At 37.8% G+C, this 24823-nt stretch overlaps 2 protein-coding genes across 2 annotated transcripts in view; both read left to right on the forward strand.

Moving 5' to 3' along the window:
- The window catches only part of LOC114461663 (leucine-rich repeat-containing protein 7-like), a 53403-nt gene extending 40765 nt beyond the window's left edge, over nt 1–12638 (forward strand). The window contains 12 exon segments of the mRNA XM_028443910.1: nt 151–273; nt 860–938; nt 2170–2201; nt 2204–2258; nt 2481–2537; nt 4144–4193; nt 4196–4206; nt 5886–5960; nt 6039–6183; nt 7982–8056; nt 11000–11129; nt 12521–12638. Of these exon segments, the coding sequence (XP_028299711.1) occupies nt 151–273; nt 860–938; nt 2170–2201; nt 2204–2258; nt 2481–2537; nt 4144–4193; nt 4196–4206; nt 5886–5960; nt 6039–6183; nt 7982–8019 (665 nt within the window). The 3' untranslated portion in view covers nt 8020–8056; nt 11000–11129; nt 12521–12638.
- Nucleotides 12639–14416: 1778 nt separating this feature from the next.
- Nucleotides 14417–24823, forward strand: part of lrrc7 (leucine rich repeat containing 7) — a 41324-nt gene continuing 30917 nt past the window's right edge. The window contains exons 1-8 of the mRNA XM_028443911.1: nt 14417–14486; nt 15501–15602; nt 16309–16435; nt 17336–17602; nt 18495–18650; nt 18789–18942; nt 21443–21659; nt 23562–24068. Coding sequence (XP_028299712.1) covers nt 17429–17602; nt 18495–18650; nt 18789–18942; nt 21443–21659; nt 23562–24068 — 1208 coding nt within the window. The 5' untranslated portion in view covers nt 14417–14486; nt 15501–15602; nt 16309–16435; nt 17336–17428. The remainder of the gene's footprint in view (nt 14487–15500; nt 15603–16308; nt 16436–17335; nt 17603–18494; nt 18651–18788; nt 18943–21442; nt 21660–23561; nt 24069–24823) is intronic.

Consider the following 24823-nt stretch of genomic DNA (forward strand, 5'->3'; position numbering starts at 1 on the left):
GCTGAATTATTCATTGAATATTGCAGCTTAACTGGCACTGCTTTCCTCAACATTATATTAAAGAACCATTGAAACCTCTGTCCTTTTATTGCTCTCTGTTATTTTAGCATTTAATAACCTCTTTATGTCCCTTTCTCTGTGTTCATCCAGCAACTTTCAGCTGCCAGGCCTTAAAGAAGCTGAGCATGCCTGATAATGACCTGTCAAACCTGCCCACCACCATCGCCAGCTTGGTTAACCTCAAAGAGCTAGACATCAGTAAAATGGTAAATTGTTCAAGCTCCAAACCGTCATTTAATCATGATTTATTTGAAAAAAGGCAAATTGGTCAAGTAAGAATACTCGTTTTTTTTTAAATTCTTTATTTGTGAAAGGTTCAAGTGCATTTTACATTTTGCATTACATATTTTTGAGCCTTTTACTTTAATAACTATTTACAACCATAACCAAGGAGTGTGTACACATGTAATATTACAAATGGATACAGAGACAATTCAGCAACAAATAATTTTCTAATTTATATCCAAAATATTTTGCGTCCAATTTGACCACAGCTGGGTAAACCTTTCTGTTTGTAATCGGAGGGAGAATGTTATTTTTTCCCCCGTGATATAAATGTCATTAACTATGTTCTCCCACTCTTCAATTGTGGTGGAGTCAGGATGCAGCCAGTGTCTGTTTTACCTGCTAGAATCAGAATGTTCAATGGATACTCTTGTTGAATTCCACCTTTCCAAAGAATAATGTTTGAAAATGAAAAGGTATTTTCATATTAAATATGTTCTCTATCTTTTTATGAAGCACTAATCAAAAAAAATTAATTGGTGGGTATTCCTAAATGAATGTTTGTTCCTCACAGGTATCCAGGAGTTTCCAGACAATATAAAGTGCTGTAAAGGCCTTTCTGTGGTGGAAGCCAGTGTCAACCCAATCACCAAGTAAGAACACAGTCTTTCAATCATTGTGTCTCACTTTGAATACCAACCTTTACTTTATTTTACCCCCATTATTTTGTCTTTTTCCCACAAAGATTCCTAAAAATATTCACAACTGCATTGTGTTTGTATTTAAGTCTCTTCCAACATATCAATTCACCTCATGTGGCCTCATCACACTGCTGTCTCCCAGTGCACCCACGCTGTGAGGTTCCCACTCGTTTGGTTCACCGTGGTCAGTCAATAGTTGCTGTAACTCCTCCGTTTAAGTAAAGTGTTGTATTCCACTCAGCTTTAAACAGCCAGCGTTAGGCTTGTAATTGGTGTTTTTTCTTTCAGCGGTTTAATAACCATGCCAAATCTAGTAAGCATATTGTACCTGTGTGTGTGTGTGTGTGTGTGTGTGTGCGTGTGCGTGTGCGCGTGTGTGTGCGTGTGTGTGTGACTTTTGCAGATGACTCATCTGCAGGCTAACAGCAGTTAAACGTCTCTGCTAACATTATAGAAACATCGTACATGTTTCACTCAAACGAGGCTGTCCAAGGACTTGCCTGTTTTCCTTCCCTCCTTCCTTCCTTCCTTCCTTCCTTCCTTCCTTCCTTCCTTCCTTCCTTCCTTCCTTCCTTCCTTCCTTCATTCTTTCCTTCCTTTTCCCATCTTCCTTTTTCATTTTCCTCTCTTTTGGCATGTTTCCCTTTTGCCTTCGTATTCACACATCTTATTCTTCTTAATTACTTCCTTCATTGCTTCCTTCTTTCTTTTCCCATTTTCCCTTTTCCTGTCTTTTGTCATGTTTCCTTTTTGCCTTGGTATTCACATTACTGATTCTTCCTCCTGTCCTGCCTCCCTTCTTTATTTCCTTCCTCCTTCATTCCCTCTAACTTCCTTCTTGCCTTCCTTCCTTTTCCTCTCTTCCTTTTGCCTTTTTATTCACACATCTCATTCTTCTTCATTACTTCCTGCATTGTTTCTTTCCTACCTTCTTTATTTACTTCCTTCATTACTTCCTTCCGCCCTTCTTTCTTTCTTTCCTTCCATTTCCCATCTTCCCCTTTACTCTCTTTTGACATGTTTCCCTTTTGTCTTGGTATTCACACATCTAATTCTTCTTCATTACTTCCTTTCTCCCTCCCTTCTTTCCTTCTTTTTCCCCGTCTTCTCTTTTGCCTTTGTACTCACATATCTCAATCTTCTCTCATTCTTTTTTCCTTCCTTCGTTCTTTTTCTTCCTCAGACTCCCAGATGGTTTCACACAGCTCCTGAATCTGACCAGCTCTTCTTAAACGATGCCTTCCTGGAGTATCTGCCAGCTAACTTTGGCAGGTAAACCAATGCTGATCCATGAAGTACCTGTTCAATACTGTGAGTGTAGGCTGTGAGTGCAGCTAACAGCAGAGAGGAGAGGCGGGGGGTCTGGTTGGGGGTTACACTGCTTATGCACTGACCTCTTTTGAAACGCTAAGGAAACACTGGCATGTTACACATTTGTTACATTGGAAAGACTTCAGCATCACGATAGGATTTTTGTGCTTTTTTGTTTTGCAGACTCTCTAAACTACGGATCCTGGAGCTGAGAGAGAACCACCTGAAAACCATGCCAAAGTGAGCTACTCCTGTCTGTCTGTGTGTATCCAGATTAAAACTATATTTATCCCAGACAGGTGCTTGTGAATACTGATGAGAGTTATGTCGCTCTTACTAGCTGTCTTTCCGTTACCCTTGGAAATGCGCAAAATCTAAATAGCGCAATAAAAAATGGGAATGGAAACACCTGAATTCTCAAAAAAACACTCAAATATTGTTTTTATAGTTTTTACACTTTCATGAAGAGGTTTTTCAGACGTTTCGATCGTAAAACGCCGTGATGACACTTTTTCCGCAATCACACAACGCACCTGGTCATATGACCACTTCTATCCTAATGTGGCGTGGTACGTGTGGACAGAAGTGGAGGACCGAGACATTCTTAGCATTATACTTAAAAAAGTTATTACTGCCACATTAGACGTGAAACAACAAAGGAATGCGGAATGTCAAAACTTTAGAAATATTACTTTTATTTTGTGAAAACTGTAATGGAAACACAGCTACTGACTTTCCCCTCAACTATTGTAAAGTTAAAGGCAAATAGAAAGAACAGCAGTTATAGTAATATTATTTTAACAAACTAATCAAACTCAGATTGTTTTCATGTGACAATCACAGATACAGATTTTTATTTATTTATTTATGTATTTTTCAGGTGTGAACAAATCACAAAACTAGCAACAAGTTTATTTGACACAAGGTGCAAAGAAAGTGAAGGTGAAATATTGAAATATAAAATAGTTTAAAACGATAGAATACACAGCATTAAAAGGTCTGTGTTCATTTTTATTAACTAAATTTTTTTTGTCATTGTTTTCTTCCAATATATTTTTGAGTGACAAGAAACTATGAGTAACGAGAAAAATACATGTGAACAAAAACTTTATATTGTCCAACTATGATGAACCAATCTGAATTACTTTGTCACTTGGGAGGCGGGACAAGCCTTAATAAGCTTTTTTAAAAAATGCATAAACTCTTATGCTTGATATTTTAGTCGACTATATCTGTAACAAATTTTGTCAACTAAAATCTTAATGGGCCAGCGATTCTCAACTGGTGGGTTGGGACCTGGGTTGCAGACAGCTGGTCAAAAATAAATAAATACTTAATGTCTCTCATGTTGGACTTGTCTTTTATTTTGAAGGATTTTTTTCTTTTGACAAGCATGCTGTGAAATGTAAGTTGCACAGGAAAATACATAGAATTCTGTTTTTTCAACAGCTATTCTTGAAAAATTTAATTTGGTTGGTTGAATTCTCAAAAAAAGTGGGTTGTGATTTAATGACTGTGGCAAAATTTGGGTCCCAGTATGAGACCAGTTGAGAACCCTGATTTAGGCAGTTTGAAGAAGTGGAACTTCCCTTTTTGGTTTCTTTTACCTTTACTACACAACAGAGCAGTTACTTCATGGTAAAACTATTTAGATGATTTTAAAACCCAAAACATTGACTAGATTTTTGTGGAATTGTGACGATGACTTTATAGCTTCGTGACATTTGCAATGGTAACTGGATTTGATTAGATTTTTTATTTGTAGCCCAAACCAATTGTTTGAGGATTGTGGTTTTCATTGGATTGGCACCATGTTTCCTTATCCCTGCTTCTTGTGATTGTTCAGGTCCATCCACAGACTGACACAGCTGGAGAGGCTGGATCTGGGTAGCAATGAATCTCTGAAATGGTGAGAATGATGCTGACAGTTTCTTTTTTTAAACTAAAACTAAAATGGGGATCTACTTTACTGAACTCTGGAAACTATATAATATGCTGACAGTTCTGAAAATGACAAGAAAGAGCGGGTCGTCTTTCTAAAGTCATGGAATGGATGTGTTGTTGTTTTCTTCACTCATGAAATTATGCAAAAGAAAACAGATATTAACCCCCATATGTTTATATTTATGAGGGAAAACATTATATAGTTTAATAAATAAAAATCTGTTTGCCTTATTGTGTGTGGCATATGGTTCGTGTTTACTATAGATTTATTTCAAGCGATATGGCTCAAAAAGATCAAATTATGTAAACATTTGACCAAAGTCGGAAACACTGATAATGGATTCCATTTCAGAGAAAGACGGTTTACAAAGTTCACAGTTTAATGCATAATGGGAAGCTGCTGGATTATGAAGAGGAGGCTGTATAAAGAGTCACATGACATATTTACACAAAGTTCAGTTGTGACTGGATTCCGTTAAATTACCCAGTTCTACCTTTTCTGCCAGCCACACATTGCATATGTTACAAAGCAGAATATACATATTTTACAATAGGGTCACTCCATGTCGTTTAAAAAAAAATTCAGACTTTTAATCAAATTGTTTTTTAATTATTCAACAGGCACACTGTACATTTTTAATTTAATCAGATTAATACTCTTGAGATTTGGCCAATTAAGTGAGGGGGATATGTGTCGATTTTTGTGAGTCCTCCTGTTTCTTCCATTTTCAGCTTCCATTATCTCAGGAACTCCATCACATAGGGACTTAAACTTTGGTATATGTTATAGAATTTCCACCTACTCTCTCAGAATATACAATCTGCTATACCTCTATCTGGTGGACAGGCATCTACTCAAATATGAAAAAAAGTTTGGTAGCAGTTTTGGGCTCAAACATGTTTGGGCCTTCAGTAAACAACTTAGCATATGCCTCAGCTCCCTGTGATGTGATCAACTTTGAGCTAGTATATAGACTGTTCACATCACTAATGATTTAGTCACATACAGTATATGCATTGGTTCTTAAGTGATAGTCGCTTGAAATCCCAAAAAAAAAACTTCTTTTTTTTTTTACCATTTTCATTGGCCCATAACTGCATGTGGGAATGTAAGAAATAATCTGATCTCTGTTTAATTTAGAGTATGAGGATGACTCTTTCTTGGGATATAAACCATGTGTTTTTATGCAACTTCTGCATTTTATTTTTGGACCCTAACTTTGGGTTATTTCAACTCTTGCAAATATTGAAAATCCTTTACATGAGGCCAATGTCGCTTGTCTCTGTGTCTTATAATCATTTATTGTTTATTAGTTTTTTCACTAGTAACATAAAAATATATCAAAACCATTGCATCAACATTTATTTTTGGAAAAAAATTATAATGTTCTGCTTTTTTTTTTTTGATTGGGGTGTTTTTCCTTCAAAATCACTAATTTGTCCATATCTCAAAAAGTATTCATCCACCCAAACTAAAAATGCACATTGTGCCTACCTTCAATAATCACGAAACAATTGGTAAAAAATTCTGAATTTTTTGAAAGCGAAGTTTGTGGGCAGTTCTGAAAATGTGTTGAAATGACAAGGAATGACCCTACAGAGATTCATAAATATAAATGTGGCTATCCCCTCTTTGCATGCTAGCCAGAGGTGTTGGAACAAATCCACAACCTAAAGGAGCTGTGGATGGACAACAACTCACTACAGTCCATACCAGGGGTGAGCAGAAAAAGATATAATCTCAGCGGTAAAAACGCTAACTTTTCTTTTCAACATATTCACATATATCTATATCAGTCAATAGGGAAGCTTCGTCAATTACGCTACTTGGACTTAGCCAAGAATCGGATCGAGACGTTGGACATGGACGTGTCAGGGTGTGAGTCTTTAGAAGACCTGCTGCTGTCCTCCAACATGCTGCAGCACTTACCTGACACGCTAGGTAAACACACACACACGCACACGCACACACACACACACACACACACGCACACACACACACACACACACACACACACACACACACACACACACACACACACACACACACCACACATAATCAGAATTACAATAAATGTTAATGAAATATTTCTAATTAATGCCAACGATTGTTACATTTGGATGTTCTACACATTTTTCTTAAAGGAAAAGTAGTTTGAGCTGATTATTTAATACCAATGAGAGGTACACGCTAATAAAGCTTTGCTACGGTTTGTCTAATAAGTACAGAAACAGATTAGGGCCAATTTTGATGGAGAAAGTAATTTTGGGCAAACCAAGAATAAAATCGAAATGTCGAGAATAAAGTTGAAACATAATGTTGAGATTAAAGCCGAAATTTCCAAAATGAACTCAAAATACAATATTGTGATAAAAGTCAAAGGTTTGCTATTAAAGGTGCCGTCCACAACTCTCAGATCCCTCTCTCCCCCTCCCTCCCCGCTGCTCTCTTGCCCTGCTTCCAAACTTTCCAAAGTCCCTCCCTCAGAGGAGCTAACAAGCTAACGTTAGTCCGACAGCAACATTACAGTAATATAACATGCTCTGTTAAAAGCATATTACTACAGCGCTTCGCTCTCTCAATGTGCACACACCATTCTCGCAGCAGCAGCGACTACACAGTGTCACGTACAGCAGCCAAACGGAGGCTGCTGCGTGCACACACAAACAACACATGCACTACAGAGGTCTAGTGAAACAATTATAAATCAAACATAATGTAAATAAAACAGCAGTAAGTACCTTTCAAGCAGAAAAGTCCCCAATTCCATCTCCTCCAGACTATACACTGTAAAAAAGACGGCGCTCCAGCCCGGGTAAGGGGCGGAACCTGTGAACAACAGCTGTCAGATAGCCCATCAACACAATCCTGGCTCTGATTGGTTCTTTTTGCTCGGTCACGGTGCATTCTGGCAATCTGCCAAAGGCTGCAGGAGTAGCAGGGGGACTCAATTAGCCTGTTTTTTTTCACACAAACTATTAGTTTGATGTAAAGCTGTCCTTACATAGTGACAGCTTTAGCAAATATGACAAAAAGTCACTTTTATGAGAGTTGCAGACTGCACCTTTAAAGTCAAATCTACGGAAGCAGACGGGCCAATTCAGCGTATAGTATTACATAGAGATTACAATGCTTGTATTTATGAGCTCAAAAAGAAAGAATCTCTTTGTTATTAACCCAACTTCGACATATACGACAACAGTCTCCATCAAAACAGGCCCTAATCTGTTTTTTGTAGCTCCTCAATAGCCACAGATGGAGCTGAATGCTCCACTCCACCAAACTTTGACTGAGTTTCTTCCCTTCTGAACAGATTATTTTTAGGCAGCAATCTCATCAAAGTCCTTAAAGAGATTCTAACGCCAGTTTATGAGCTAAAATAGAAAGAATCTCTTTTATTAAACCCAACTTTTGAGTACCGTTATAGTTTCTACCACGCATTCAATGGATACCGGCACTTTTGCCAAGATCTGATGTTGTGTTGTCACGATATTGTATTTTGAGTTTATTTTTTAAATTTGACTTTGATCTGTTGACATTATATTTCAACTTTATTCTCGAAACTTTAACTTAGATCTCGACATTTTGACTTTTATTCTTGATTTTGCCTAAAATTATTCATTCCTCCATCGATATTAGCCCTAATCCACTTCTGTAAATCTAAGTATAAATTCTGGAAGAAGAAGATGATTTGAGGTTTTATTTAGATGTTGTTTTTTTACGTTGTCTTGTCATAAAGGCCTGTTGACGACAGCTCACAACACTGAAAGTGGATGACAACCAGCTGACCTCAGCTGCCTAATACCATCGGGAGGTAAGAAGCACTGATATACTCTAATGACTCTCAGACAAAGTCACTTTAAGCAGACAACTCACTCAAACGCAGTGGATTTACTTTAAAGTCTCCTTCTACAGAACCTTTTCGAGCTCTCCTCAGCAGCTTGATGTGTATTTTTTACTGTTAGCCCCCTGTGTTATCATGCCGCCCCTGACGATTTGGGGGGGGGTCTTGTGTTGTATTTGCTGCGTTGCTGTGGCATTAGTGCGAAGCCCAAGCACGGGTGAGTAACATTAGCCTTCCAATCCAGGGGTTTGTTCAGAGATCATTGTTCAGCTGTGTTGAAGATACAAAAATGAAAAAGGACAAGCTTGCTGCTTTTTATCTCAATAAGCTAAATCTTAGCTTCATTTTCAACAGAGTTTAATCTACTAGAAACATGCACGTTTTATATGCATTTTTTTTCAATCTCAGAATTATTTGGATTGTTGATTTTTGATGCTTATTATGAGTTCATTGTCAATAGAATAATCAACATGACACAAGATTTGTACCTGAACCCAGCGAGAGCGCTTGTCTTCCTGAACAAATCCCATGCATTAGGCTGAATAAATATTGCCATAGATTTACGGCATTATTTTAAATCCTTCTTTTTAGTGTTTTTGGTCTGATAGTGGCTTTTTAAGGCACCCCTTTAGATGTACATATAGAGTCTAAGAGCTTTAGCAACAGAAGCTGCTCGCAACAATAATTTTTATCAGATAAATCGATCATTTGCTCTAAAGTTTGTTTTGATCTCCACTTTAAACACTCACACTTAACATTGTCAGAAAAGTTTCACACATTGCATTGTGGGATGTGGAGTCCCATAGATGGATGCATAGAAGTGTTTATAATTCATTAATCCCGGGATGTTTTGTGTTTCTTCACCAGACAAGGAGGACAGTGACTATTTTTGTTCTAGTTTGTTCCCGGTGTCACGCACTGAGATTGTATCTGAGTATGCGCATTACCGGAAAATTCATTTTTGCTACTTTTGGTGTATTGAGATTGTTCATTCAATTTCAAAGTAAATGTTCAAAGTAAATTTTTGGCATAAAATGCACTTCACTGACAAATACATAATTATACTTCTTAATACACAATAGTAATGTGAATTTCAACTAAGATATTATTGTAATCTCAGTATGACAATTCGCCAATGGCAATTCCAGCACGGGTACAATCCCGGTATGTGACTGCTGCGTACCGAGATTGTCTTACAATCTTACGTACCGGTGTCACGTACTGAGTTTATTCTGAGATTATAACCTTAACCCTAAACCCAACCTAATCTAATAAACAAATGAAACAAGTGTTCATTCACTTTGAAAACAAAAAGAAACAAAAATTATTTATAATTTTTTTTTAAGGAAAAATTAATTTACTGGTAGTGCTCATGCGTGTGGAACGCACTACACACTCCTTTTGACGTCAGACTTAGTATGAGTTATACGTTTAGAACACAACCTATATAACATAGTATGAATAAAACTAATTCCAACAAGTCCATTCTGTCTTCTTGTTTTGAAATAATATTTTAAGGTTTCATTTTTTCAGACAAGTTTTTTTAGGAAATTTACTTTGAAATGTACTTTAGTAGATTTTGTCAGTACAGTACAAAGAAGAAGTGAGCTCATGCATCCCAGTGCAGTAAAGCAACAGAACAGGCACATGTGAAAAAGCCGTCATCATCCACCGTTATATCTGTTCATGTGTAAATTACCTTCTCTGAAGCTGTTCTTGCTCGTGATTTCTGCTCCGCTTGCTTTTGACTGATGCTCGTGAGTTTACAGGCTGTAAAAACTGGATCTTTAGCTCAGACTCGTAAACATCCGCTCGCGCAAACCCATGTTCTACTGTTTGATCCTTGCACAAAAACACTGTTAAACAGCAGCAAACGCATATCTTAAAAACCACCACTGTGGAAATGATTATGTAGATAGTCTCATGGGGATTATGTGTAAGTGATGTGAGGGCAATAGAAATGTATCTTTGACACATTCAGAACAAGCTGAGCAGAGTTGTGTGTTTCAATGTGTGAGTTTCTCTGGAAGCTGCTCCTCTAGTTTTCTAAAAGCGGTCTTGGAATTATGAAATGCCGCTTGTTTAGATGCGTGAAATAATTGCATTTCTTTCAGTAGAGGAAAATTCACCGTAAAGAATTAGAAAGCTAATCAAATTAGGGAAATTGTGTCAAAATCCTCTGCTCTCCTCTGCACTCCGTCAGACCGTATGGTGGCCCAGCTGGCTCAGTCCATAGGGACTAATAATAGCAGACTAATGCAATGTTAACAGTGACAGTACATTAATGTAAAACTGTTGTCTCATTAGCATTAGCCTGCTGTTAGCTTGACGTAAGGCCAACGAAGGCAGTCAAAGGGGGTCATGTTATGTCCTGCTATGGCTGTAACTGTGGACGTATTGAGACGCAGGAAAAACGGCACACACACTCGTACTATCAAAGGATTACAACCATCAACCTGATTGTGCTCATCACCAATTCTAATGCAAGTTATAGGTTTTTTTTGTGTGCCAAACGTTTCCTACTCTCAATACTCTGATCATGTTTAAAGATACCGCAGCTCCTCCTGTGTCGCTCTCTTTACGCTATTGTCAACAAATAACCACACATGAAACAAACTAAAGACACCTAAAATAATCATTATTATTCCTAAAAATCCTTCAATAAATAGATGTATTCCATCCACGCTAAAGGGAGTTTTTTTTACCGCTCTGTTTTACCCTTTCAACAAGAATATTAGGTATGTATATTGGCCCGGGCTGTGGAATAATGTTGATCTATAATTGTTGACAATTGTGGAATGAGAGCATCACAAAGCGTGTGTTTACAGTGCTGAAGCTGACATGTATTAGCTTATGAATAAGAGCTCTAGTTCTTTCAAACGTCCTTTTTCTGCGTGTGTCCCTCTGTCCCAGTCTGTCCCTGTTGGAGGAGTTGGACTGTAGTTGCAACGAGCTGGAGTCGTTGCCTCCCACAATTGGATACCTGCACAGTCTGAGGACCTTCGCAGCCGATGAGAACTTCCTCACGGAGCTGCCTCGTGAGGTAAGCAGAACTTTGTGCATTACGGGCAATAAAATCTCTGGATACAAGGGGTGTAACAATTTGTTTTAGCAACGATTTGATTGGAATCACGATTCGCTGACGTTGATTCGATTCAAGGAAGATTTAGAACGATTCGATCCGAAACGATTCAGTGACTTGAAATAATAATAATTATAATAATAATTAATTCAACCAGTGTGACTGAAATAAATACCCAAATACTGCAGCACAGTGCAGGTGAGCTTTCATAGATTCCTGATGTTTCTTGTAAGGGAATCATCTATAAATGTATTATGGACATAAACAAACAAGTAAACAACCATTTAATGTTGAATGTATATAGATTTTATTTGAATAAAGTCCAACCAACACTTCAGTTTGTATTAACATGAAGTAAATTTTTCTGCTCTCATTTTCAATACTCAATAAAATTACATATCAGGTTTATCTGACTCTTCTGCTTTGTTTTTCAACATGAAAAATAATACAATATTAATACACAAATGAAGCGCAACCAAGATCTGTTCAGGTTCAAATGAGCAGTGGCTAAACCTGATACTTTTCCTTGATAGTTATCAACTAAGCTAATGCTAACAAGCTAACGCTACTGTCAGTGCCCAATCCTTTCTCAGGCCTGATAGTTTCAGATCCTTTCAACGCATGCGCGTAGACAACTTCACTTCCTCCGCTCGCAGTCTTTACGACAGAGCTCCTGAGACGTGATATTTAGATGTAAACTGACTATAACATTTGTTACATGTTTTAATAGTACGCATGTAAATATGTGACTGTTTTGTGGGGTTTTTAATTGGTAATTAAAAAATTGGATAAAAACAAAATACACCTCATTGACAATCAAAAACCAAACAGAAAATAAAAAAAAAAATCGGAATTCACTCAAAACATACATTTCTAATTCTTTTTCAATAGCAGGGTTTCAACCTTTTTAAATAGTACCAAAAACAGGCCCACAGGATGGAGATGCGTTTCACGCATGCGTTGAAAGGGTCCAAAACAATTTCTTGCTCGCTGTTGCGTGCCGCGTAATGTCTTTAATATTAAAAGCGCTTTTAAAACACATTGATATAAAGTCTGCCATGTATTAAATCGAAGACGTTATATCCTTGTATCAATACAATGGTTGATTACCTTTTAAAACAATTTTAGATCGATTGATGTCATCAGGAAGGCCAACTAGCCGAGCTGAGATCGAGCGTAGTTGGATCGTAGGAATATAAATCGATTAATCGATCTAATGGATGAATCGTTATACCCTTACTGGATACAAACCCATGTTCATTGTGAAAGATCATATCCCACACTGACAGACTTGTGTTATTTATACGGCGCTGCGTCGGGTTGTGCGTTGTTGCTTTCTGTGTGTGTTACAGATCGGCAACTGCAAGAACGTGACGGTGATGTCACTGCGATCCAACAAACTGGAGTTCCTCCCTGATGAGATCGGGCAGATGGTCAAACTACGAGTCCTTAACCTCAGTGACAACAGGTACGCACACACACACGCACACACACACACACACACACACACACGACGATATGACTCAGGAGTGACAGTAGGCGCACCCACACAAAACTTGTAGGCGACAATTTCTCAATGGCCTTTTGGGTTCTGTGTCTGCGTACGGTTGCCATAGGTACAGGTGAGTGTGTTGCCATGGTGATGGGCTCTGCAGGCTGTGCGCTGTGTGGAAAAATGTAACATCTCTCTCCGTTTAAAAAAAAAAAAAAAATGTATTCACTTTTTTTTTACCATCCCCAGTGGCTGTTCTGACATGAATTACTCCCTGAGTGGGCTACATCAATTCAAGAAAACTATATACAAAACGAGTAAAACAAAGTATTTTACAAAGTAGTGCAATTTAAAGCTTGTAAACTTTGTATAGCTTAGTGTACTGTCATACAAAGTTAAATGAAAATAATAATTAAATACATTATTGGGAAAACAATTCTTATAAGGGTAAGATTAAACAAAAGAAAAATAGAAAAAACCAAAAGGTTTGCTTGTGTTTGTTTTGTACACAACTACACACTACAACTACAAATCAGTGCTTTGTTAAAACTAAAAGCATACCCGTCTTGCCTTGGTGCGGGCAAAGTCATGAATCATGTCCTCATATGTGCATTTTTCACCTATGGTGTGGTTTATGCTTATCACTGCCAAACTGCTAGCCCTTTATTATTATTTAGCCAAAGACGTTTTATTTAAATGATAATAATTAAATAAATAAATAAATAAATACAATAATAGTTTGGACACATTTGATGACAATTTATCTGATTATTGTTAAATAACAATTACATTTATTGCAAAGCTGTAAAGGAGAAAATGACAAAACTATTTATTTATTTGTGGGTTTGATTAGACATTTCGATGAACCCTATGTGGGACTCATTGGTGACTAGTGAAAATGGTCCTCACTTATAACATAACACCGGTCCTGCAACTGCAGACAGTCGAACATATTATCAATGTAACAAAACTTATCGAAATGAGATTGACGTAACCCTATCCATCACCAGAAAGAGGCCATAAAACGACTGCGTTCAGGAGAAATATGAAACAGACGCTGCACAGACTGAGAAAAAAAAAGCCTTAAAAAGATAAAGAGACATTTTTTTTAGTTTCAGGATTGTCCCTCATTCCACTTCTCATCGTTATTGACTCCGTTTAAAAACCGTTTTTTGTCAACATTTTACACACTGTTGTTTGCTAAAGCAAACATTTAAAAGCAGATTTTAGTGAATATCTGCAGCAGATACCACAGCACAAGATATTTTCAAATTGTGAAGCATGTATAAGAAATAGAGAACTGAGAGGAAAGCACAAGTGTAAAGAGTCACTATTGGAGCCGACTTTTTTCACTCGGAGCGGAGGAATCACTGAGAACCGTTGAAACCCCGCACACACGGTGCACTGCGTATGCGTCGTACAACGAATAACCTTAAATCCGCTCTTTTCTGAAGGGGCTCTGGCTGTCTGCACTCGAGGCTGCAAACAAAGCGTGTTCTACTGTTTGGACACCTTTGGGTGACGTGGCAGTGAATGTTGAGGTGTGTTTGTGTGTTTCAAACACACAAACACACCTCGACATCCTCATAATTTATGAGGATGGGTGCTCAGTCAGCCCAGCAGCGCTATATAAAAGTAATGATTTTTTTTTTTTTTTCTTCTCGTGCCGTTTCTCCTAGAGATTGCCGCCCTGGGCAGCTGCCCATGTTGCCTATATCAAAAACGCCTCTGACCGTCCCTCTTGGTGTTGATTTCAGTTGAAGAACCTCCCGTTTACCTCACCAAACTGAAGGACCCTGGCAGCTCTGTGGCTCTCTGACAATCAGGTGAGTGTCATAAACCGCTCGTTTCACGTCAATCAATACTATTGTCGCTGATGAAGCTTTATGTATTAAAAAAAAAAAGCTTATAGATATTTAATTTAATTGTATATGATGCTGTTTCATGTTGCCGTTCAGGCTTCTGCTCTTTCAGTCCCACTCAAATCTTTGAAAGTTTTTGTGAGATCACTACGTCCTGCTCAAAACGGAATGAGATTGCAATTCAGAAGGAGTTGGTGCATTTAAATGCATCAATACATTGCCAATTTCAAATCAGCACAAATGCATTCACGCCTCAAAATCCAAACACCAATTTGTTTTTCCACACTATGTTTTATGGAACGTGTTATTGTCGACAAGAACTGTTTATTTTAGTGGCACAAATAATCTGTGTCATCTGATTGTGATATTTTTTTTAACAGTTTTAAAATGATTTGTGAAAAACACCTGAGGCATTTCCTGTTTTTTTTTTATGTAAATTGTTGCATACAACTTTGTTTTTTTGTGAACTTGTACATATTATTTTGATAATTATACTTTGTATTTGCATTCCCATTCATCAAATCAGTTCGTTAAACATATTTGTGGTTTTCACCAGTAAAAAAGACCCATTTTTTTCTGCTTGGATTTGGTGTGATTTTAAGTTCATTGTGTTTTATATATTATGTCAAAAATGATCAAATAACTATAAATTCATGCAGCTGAAGTTTGTGCTGAAAAGAACGCTACCAAACAAGGCAAGCTAAACCATTTTTATGGTGCGATTACACTGGACTTCAGAGGGTTAAGCTTGCAAATTAAGTTATAAAAGGTGTGTTTGTTTATAAATAAATAATGATTAAAAAATATGTTCCATATCAGTACGTGTTAATAGGTTTCGATATTTTAAAGCAACACAATATGAAGTAGCTGTCAGACTTTCCACAATTACAAAATAAATCAATTTAAGTAGAGTAAATTAAGCACAGAACTTCAGCTCCCAATGTGTGCGTGCGTGTGTGTGTGTGTGTGTGTTTTCAGTCCAAGGCTCTGATCCCACTTCAGACAGAAGCTCACCCAGAAACCAAACAGAAGGTTTTGACCAACTACATGTTTCCCCTCAGCAGCCGCGGCACGATGAGGGTATGAAGTGTTCTTTTTTCCATATTCTCTTTGAATGTGTTTCAAAGACATTTTCATAAAGTCAATGAGGAGGGTTTGTAATCAATGAATTTCCATAAATGCCACGGCAACCTTATTTTTTTATGGTACTAATCAATAAAAGTCAGCAACTTAACACATTATGTATTATTTTTCTGATATAACTTCAGAGTTTTTGCATTGCTGGAAGGCTTTATTTATTCATTATACCATACAATTCACCATTTTCATTTAACAATACAATATAACCTGATACATCTCGATAATATATAATATGATATACAGTATTGCAATATCAAATAATTACAAATTTCACCTTTACAAGTACAAAATGATATGAAATACAATTTATTTGGTGTGTTTATCAAACTACATTTTTCAAAAACGTTTTTGCTTCTTACAACAGATTCTGATTCTGTGAAGTTCTTAAATTCGGAAAAAAAATTACAATAATAGCTGGGTGAAATATTGGGATATATCACTAAATTGAATTTTTTTTCTTACAATCCTTAATTCATATAACCTGACTGCTAGCATTTTATTGTTTGAGTTTTTGCAATATTTGATCATGTGATTTAAATGTTTTTTTCACATTTGAGGTGAAGCTGGAACCATTGATACAATGCAGATTACATAATTTTTTTACCTGTGTGTTCTGGTTTTATTCTGTATTTGTGTGGATGTGCAGATTACCAGTCGGACAGTGACAGCTTTAATCCCACACTGTGGGAGGAGCAGAGGCAGCAGAGGAATGACTGTGGCTTTTGACTTTGAGGACAAGAAAGAAGAGGGAGGACAATTCTGGGAAGGTTAAGGTCAGTTCACTCATTCAGTCTGAGTTTTAATGGGGAATTGTCAGAGCAAAATGTCTGACTTCTAGAGCAAAAATAATAATAATAATGCATTAGCACTTTCTCATAGAGACTCAAAGTCCACTTTACAGAATTAAGGGATTATTCTTTCACTCCACACTTAGTGGTGGTAAACTACGATGTAGCCACAGCTGTCACTGAGGATTTAACAGACATTTATTTAGAGTCAAATTTAAATATGTTATGCAGGGCAAGATTATCTAACCAGGGATCCACTGATGATTGCTCTTAGGAGGTGAAAGCAATAAGTAGAAGCAGAAGTTCTAGATTAAAATGCTAAGTATTCCACGCTAAAAGTAGAATTTTTAAAGAATTGTAACAACATTTGAAGCTACAAATATTGCATCTGTAGCTACAGGATTAAGCTTTTACGGCGAGAGTTTTTTCCTCAAGTTCGTGGAGCAGCAGGCTGTCATCACACTCTAGCAGACTAATATAAGGCGGGCAAAAGCAGCCTAATTTGCATAAACTCTTTAATGACATTAAAAGTAAAAGAGTGTAGCATTTTACAAATTAATGTATATTGTCACTAAGCAGCAGTCCCCACAATTTAAAAATGTTCACATCCAATCAGAACTAAGTTCCTTTTTGAACGTAATCTACTTTTGTTGCATGGAAGGCTGGACAAGCCAGTGATTGATCTAATAGGAAGTAAGATGATTGTGTTTAAGGACGTAATGTGGTTGTACGCATTGATCACATCACATATAGTACAGTTAGAAACATTGATACTATCCCATTTCAGGTTGATCAATGCGAATTGAATCTTTAAAAATAATCATATATTCTCTGGTTTATATTTTTCTTTTGAATCCGTCGTTTGTTTGTTTTTGCTTTTCAAAGGTGGAGATTAATTTAAGCGCTATCAACCCCCTTACCCTGAGGATCTTAAGAACATGGTCAAGTCAGTGCAAAGCCTCGTGGGTAAAAGTGTGCATGCCGGACACATGCACCAACACCAACACCAAACATCAACACCAACACCAGCACCAGCACCAAAACCAGCACCAGCTGAGCTCTGGCTCCGCCACCTCTGCAGGAACCAACATGGGCACACGCACCTCAGCAAAGAGCCATATTGAGCCGCCATGGCCGCTGCCCCCAAAGGAGGTCAGTCAGAGGGGGCGGTCCACATGCAGGCATGCTGCATATACTGTACATACAGTTTGCATGTGTTTTTCTATATTCACAAAAATAAAAAGGGAAACTAAAATATTATTCATGTATGTTCCCTTTTTGTAAATAATTGCTGAACTGCTACGGACATTTATAAGTTGCCACTGAACTGTAGCATTTAAATAACAAAAACTAATTTCAAGGGAACTGCAAATTATGAATTCAGGTATGTTCACTGTAGGATGAAAAAAAATTCAGTTATCGTTTTTCGCGATTATGTTATTCTTTAATCGTTGAGTGTAATAATCAAAATCGTAATATGATTATGATTAATTAAACAGCTTTATGTGGAGCTAAACTTATGTTCAAACATAATTCAGTTTAAAAACAGGTATAAAGAAATGATTTTCACAAGGTCCAGGAATGAAGAAAGGCTATAAGTTGTTATGTAATACTGATTAGCTATATGGACTATTTGTGAATATATAGATTGTTTGTATAATGATATATGGGTAATTAATTGTATTATTATTTGTATTTAAATAATGAAAATGGGTAGTGAATGAATAAATAAATTAGTTTACACTTCTTCCTACTCTTTTTCGCACGTGTTTGTGGATCAAATCAATCGTTTATTTCTGCTGGTGTAAATAATAATTTTTCATTTTTTATTCTTTGTTTTTTAAACTATTGTTGTGTTATCATTTTACATGTTCAACATCAATCTCCAAATAATTAAGTTTACAGAAAAACGTTTCATCAACGTTTTACATTTCCTTCCATTTATTAAATGTAACTTTTATGTTGTTAAACATGACTTTGTGTAACGCACCTTGGGTCTCAATATGATAATACTAAATCTGCTCTTCAAACTTTTTTCTCTCAGTGCATGACTGCCGAAATGAACCTCATGAATCAGGTGAGCGACAGAGAGATGCAGGACTTCTCTCAGACACAACTAATGGATCAAGGATCAATGCATAACTCTGGAATCGATATTCCCAAGAGGAAGGACAAGGAGGACTTGACAGAAAGCTCAGAGGTTTGTCTTTCACTGACGGAAAATGCTGCATAATCATTTAAATAATGCCTGCCACAGTATCATTAAAAACAATTATCTGAGCACTTTCTCACATTCTGTGCACTACTTTGCCCAAAGCTTCTGCTTTCTGTTCTACAGCAGCCTGACATCAACATGTGGGCTTATGCTTTCTCTTCTAAGGACTCCATGGGTGGCTCTCCCAACGACATCCGCATCTCTGACATGAGGCCCACCCTGGTGGAGCCACCCATGTACAAACCAAAGGTGGTGCTGCTGGGGAAGGATAAAAAAGGTGCGGAAACTGTGTAAATCAGAAATGGGCAACTTGCACCACAGCAGGGGCAACAAAAACGTGATTCTGTGGTCTGAGGGCATTATTATCAACATTCACGTCAGCATTTTTTAAAAATGACCAATCGGAGCATTAATACAGGAACAAACAAGGTGTTTGTGTGTTTTGGGGTTGTTTAGTGTATTTTAGTTGTCATTTTGCACTTGTAGGTTTTGAGTTTTTTCGAGTCATTTTGCAGATTTTTGTCGTCATGTTGTACATTTGTCTCTCGTTTTGTGTGTGGTGTTGGGTTCTTTGGAGTCATTTTTTGTGTACCGGTACTTAAATTGTTGTTTTGTATATATATATATATATATATTTTTTTTTTTTTTTTTTTCTTTCATAAAGTAATTGTGTGCTTTTTTATTGTCATATTGTGTTTTTGGAGTCATTTTTGTGTACTTAAATTGTTGTTTTGTATTTTTTTCTGTCATGTACTGTATGTATTTCTGTAGTTGACGTTTGCAAGTAATTATGTGTTATTTTTGTTGTCACATTGTATTTTGGAGTCATTTATTACATAATTTTTTTTGTTTGTTGCCATAACATGTTTTTTGTTGGCATTTTTGTATTTTTCATGTGGTTTCGTGTATTAGTCTCTCATTTTGTGTGTGTTATTGTGTTGGGTTTTTTGTAGTGATTTTTGTATACTTTTGGTGTCGTATTTTTTAAAATATTTTTCCGTCATTTTGTAAATGTTTCTATAATTTGTGTGTGTTTGTTGTTGTTTTGTGTTTTTGGAATAATTTTTGTTCATTAAAAATGTTTGTTGTTACCATAATGTGTTTTTTGTGTAATTCTGTTGTCATTTTTGTATTTTTCATGTGGTTTTGTGTATTTTTTTGTCATTTTGTTGCCATTTTTTATGTTTCCTTAAGGGCCGTACAAAATTAGAGTAAGGGCCGCATGTGGCCCCCGGGCCACTATTTGCTCATTTTTGGTGTAAATAATGTCCCACATAAGACAGGAGGACATTATGCTTATTACTAGACATGGAAACTGGGCCACACACAGTTATGAGGCAATTAATGAAAGATGCTTTAGGGTATTTTTCAGTCATGTCCAAGCATTTGTCATGGTATGGTAGCATGCAGATTATTGTGAGCACATAAAATGGAGGGGGGTCATGGTATCCTGTAGCAGTAGCTGTAGTTTTCAGTCTGGAGCTCGTAGCTTAAGCGTCTTGTTTTGCCCTGAAGGTTGCGTTTTGATTCTAGGGAAACCAGGCTACGTTCAAAGGCTAATCAGGACCATCTATTAGTCAGCTTGTTATCTGCCCCCACCCATTTCGAGTATCATCAAAATAATCCACTCTTCCCTCAGGGAATACACTGAGAAATTATTAAACACCAGTACTAAAATGGGAAAAAAAAAAGTTCATCGCATTGAGTAACTGGCCGTATCTTAACTGCTCCAGGATGCCCGACCATAATCAAGGCATGTTTTAAATGTCCAGCCGAGACGCACGCCAGCCAAACCCTCAGGGTTTAGTTGTTTAGTTTGTGTCAAACTTAACCGGGAGCCAATTCCGGCCCTTTGGAGCATCCAATTTGCCCTGCAGGAGAAATGAAAAATGACAGAGAAAAACTGAAAATTCTTACAAAATCCTTAAATTTTCCTCAGATTATGACATATTTCCCTTAATGAAATAAAAATTGGTCACAAAATCTAGGAAATTCAAAGTCAAGACCCATCTATCACTTACTGTATTGCTCGGATGTTGTCGTTTTCTTACATATTTTTGTATTTTATGTATACGTAGAAGTACAAACTCGGACACAATGTTGTTGAAATGACTTGTTTTCCCACATAAATGAAGTAGTGTTGTTGATTGATTCCTGTCCAACTCTTGACATTTTAGTCAAAGTATTTTTATATGGTGTAATTTATTGTGAAAATATAAGAGACACTGCCCTCTATTGATTGAAACCCTGCTATTACAGTCCAATTTAGTTTAGTTTTGTTATGGTGGCTTCGTAGGTCGCGAACCACCACTGTTGGCCCCGCCCAATTTGAGAAAAATTGCAGGATTTTGGGTCCTGCAATTCTTTTTTGGTTTTACACAATTATTCATGTTATATCTGTTATTTTCGCTTTCTCCTGTGGGCAGAATCAGATGCTCTGAAGGGTCAGATTTGGCCCCCAGATCTTGAGTTTGACACGTGGTTTAGAAGATGAAACTGAAACTGAAACCGGAACCATGAATAAAAGTAGTTCAAAAATTTGAGGGGGAACCTTATTCTACTGGGATTTTTAATCTCAACTCTCTCAATGTGTTGACGTCCTCTGAAAAGTCTCAAAAGGTGAAAATGTGCAGCCAGTGTCCGTGTGTTGGACCATAATGCTTTGCTTATACCTGAATACAAAGCTCTTCATTGGTTGTCCTGCATTTGTTTGGGAGAGAATGAGACGTGACATTTCCAGTGAAAGCAGCTAAATGTGCTCCTCTGTCCTTGTGCAGAGTCGACTGATGACGACGTGGATAAACTCCACTGTCTAAACCACAGCGGCTCCTCAGCGACCTACTCCGACTACTCTCCCTCTCAGGGCTCTTCGGGCTCCTCCAACCCGCCCGCCAACACACACCCACACGCGCTGTCTCATGCACACCCACACAACCCTGCTCTACCGGCCCCTAGCAGTAAAGACCAGGCCCCTCAGACACACTGGACCAACAGGTACTTATACGCCCACATCTCAGAACCATTTTTGCCCATGGCAGTCATCTCTTCTCTTTTTTTCCCCATTTCACTTTCTACTTCAACCTCTTCTATTCATCTGCCTTGTCAATTTGTTGTCTCATTTTTCTAAATGAATTTTATTTTGTTGCTACAGAGAGGTGAGAAAAAATCAGTTCAAGGTCATAAAAGCGTCATTACAATCAGTTAGCGTCTCAAACATGTCTAGTTTTTGCTTAAAGGGATACTCAACAAACCAAATGACAAAGATAGCTTCACTCAAAAACTGTGGGCCAAGCTGGGCAAGCTTTAGCTTTTAACTTCCTTGTATAGAAGTTCAATCACTTTCATCAATATCAGTTCATCTGTCTTGTAGCTTGACACAATTGTTAGCTTGTTTGTGGTCAGGCTTTTAGCTGTGTCAATGTACTCAGGCTGCTTTCTTTTCACAGTCCTTGGCTGTATTTGAAATCACACCTACTACTCATACTAAGTCTGACGTCAAAATGAGTATGTAATGCGTTCCAGTTAGATATAATGGTAAGATTGAGTAAATACCCAGATGTATACTATATCTGGACTTTTTTAAGTATGCACGGTGGGCACACTAGTGATACTCAACTGTCCCATGATGCATTACGAGCAGGAAAATCATCCTGGGACTGGCTTCAAGCTAAAAGCCAAACATCCCATTTTCAAAACAAAAGCACCTCTTCTTGTCTTCCATTAGTTTTTAACAGTTTTGTAAATAGGGCTCTTGTTTTGAAGTATAGTCAATTGCACAATGGCGGGTCCCCGAAAATCTCCGAAATGTTTGTTGTCGTTGTAAGTTTGAAATGCATCTTACTCAAGATGCATTCAAAAAAATACTAATTGAGTGTGTAGTACGTTAGTATGCGATTTCGAACACAGGCATCGTTGGATCACCACAAGTGACCAAAAAAAAGATCAAGCATGGTATTAACATGCAAAAGTATTCTCTGGACTCATGGCTTGCTGACTTTGGGCCTACATTTCTCAAACTCATTAAAGTCTGTGTAAAGCAGAAATAAAATTGTGTGATGAGTTGTCACACCACAGAAACATGTGTCATTGACCACTGAGCCAAATTTCAAAGATGAAATATACTGTATATAAGAATATAAAATTAGGTCTACAAATCATGGAAAAACAAGCACTTCTCTCTGCTCTGAAACGCTGGGGGCGTGTCATTTTGAGGCGCTGAAATCACATCCACATGGGGATAGAGCGCCGCCTTCGTGTACTATCTATGGGAGAGAGCAGTGTGAAAGTGGCTCCAGCGTCGATAGTGCTTCTCCCATGGATTTTCCAAAAGTGCTCGGATTGGGCCATTTGAGGTGTCAGCGGAAAGGTCTGCTCCGCCCGTGTCCGAATATGTGCATCTCTCCCGAACTGCACCCGCTAGAGGCAAAACACACAATCGCGGTGCAAAAAAGTGCTCATTTCATGGAAAATGTGGCATCAGCGAACGTGTTTTATTCCCCTGAGTCTGAATATGTGGTTTGTTTTTGGCTAGTTGCCAAATTGCACCTGCTGGAGGATGCTGAAGTTTGGTGTGCTTCAGCTGCAGGGTCAGGCTTATGCTAATGATGGCTCTGTTACATAACGCGGCAATGATTTCTGACCCGCCCATTAACACAACCCTGAACACAGAAATTTGAAGCACAGTTTGTGAAGCCTAGCGCCACAATTAAAATAAAAGGTTGAATGGCTATTTACATGTTTTTTTTAAGGAATACATTTATGACCTATTTAATGTGTTTAGAAGAAAATGGCTGAATTTGCTTTACATGGACTTTAAAGGTTGTGACAAAAAGCACAGGAATTTTTATCAATTCATTTTACGTTTCAATGTGTAATAATTCATTTTGTTTTTTGTAGAATCGCTCAGTCGTTTCCCAAACCTATTGACTCCAAGCCGCTGTTATCTCAGAGAGAAACCCCTACATCAGGAACCCTGCAGCAGCGCGGGGATCGACGCCCACTTAGTGAGCCTTTCGACTGGGCTGAGGCCCCTCACTACGACAACACAGGCTTTGATGCTGAGGAGTCTCCTATGAATGTTTCGTCCTCCAACGCCAGCCAGGGTAACCCGTCACTGGGCTCTAAACCTCGTAGCCAGTCGACACACGGACGCCGGCCACTGCTCAGGCAAGAGCGGATCGTGGGAGTCCCTTTGGAGCTGGACACGCAGACGCTGCCTTACCATGGCAACCAAAGAGCCACAGCGGATAATGACACACAGTCCAATAATCCAAGTGGGCAGAATCCCTGGCAGAACTGGACCAGAACACCCAGCCCACTGGAAGACAGGACTGCTTTTCCTTCCAAGTTGGACCTGACGCCGAGTTCCAGCCCCAACCCAGACCGCAAGGACCTGGACTCAAGGCAAGAGGCTTAGCATTTCTAGCTCAGTTTGGAAAACTTCTGATGAAGCTGCCATCTTAACCCGCTTATTATCCTCAAATATCACTAACATATTTTACCCTGGGGTCAATCTGACCCCAGGGATATGTACCTCCAGAAAATAATTTTCAGAAAATCATTGACCAAGTTCTTGTGTCAGGCACTTTGTTTATTTGTTGAATACATAAATAACCTTGACCTGTTCTCTAGCGCCACCATTAGGCCAAACTTTTAAATTAGAATAAATTTATCATGAATAGTTTTCATCCAAATCTTCTCAAATTTACTGACAACATTAATGACTTAAAGAGTATGAATCCTATTGGTTGTGGTGATGATAGGACCTGTCCTGCAGCGCCACCATCAGGTCAAACTTTCAGTTTTAGAGTTAGTGTATCTTGAAAATCTTCCATCCAAACTCTCACAGAATGAACTGTATTGATTGATGTTGATGACCCCCCCCCTCATAAACAGGTTTATTTACTTATTTTTATCAACTCCGCACCTGCAGGTCTAGTGATGCAAGGTCACATTTGGTCACACACACAGACCAAAGGAGCTTGGGGAGGAACACTAATGAATGCAATATGTAATCAGCAGATTGAAGAAAATATTATCATGATAATTTATGCTTAATCAATTGTACCCATCAAATAGTTTTTTTAATGATAAACATTGAATGCGGTCAAATTGACCCCAATGACAATAGGAGGGTTAAACAAACTTAATGGTAGATT

The sequence above is a fragment of the Gouania willdenowi genome, chromosome 4 (assembly GCF_900634775.1).
Source record: "Gouania willdenowi chromosome 4, fGouWil2.1, whole genome shotgun sequence".
Taxonomy (NCBI): domain Eukaryota; kingdom Metazoa; phylum Chordata; class Actinopteri; order Blenniiformes; family Gobiesocidae; genus Gouania; species Gouania willdenowi.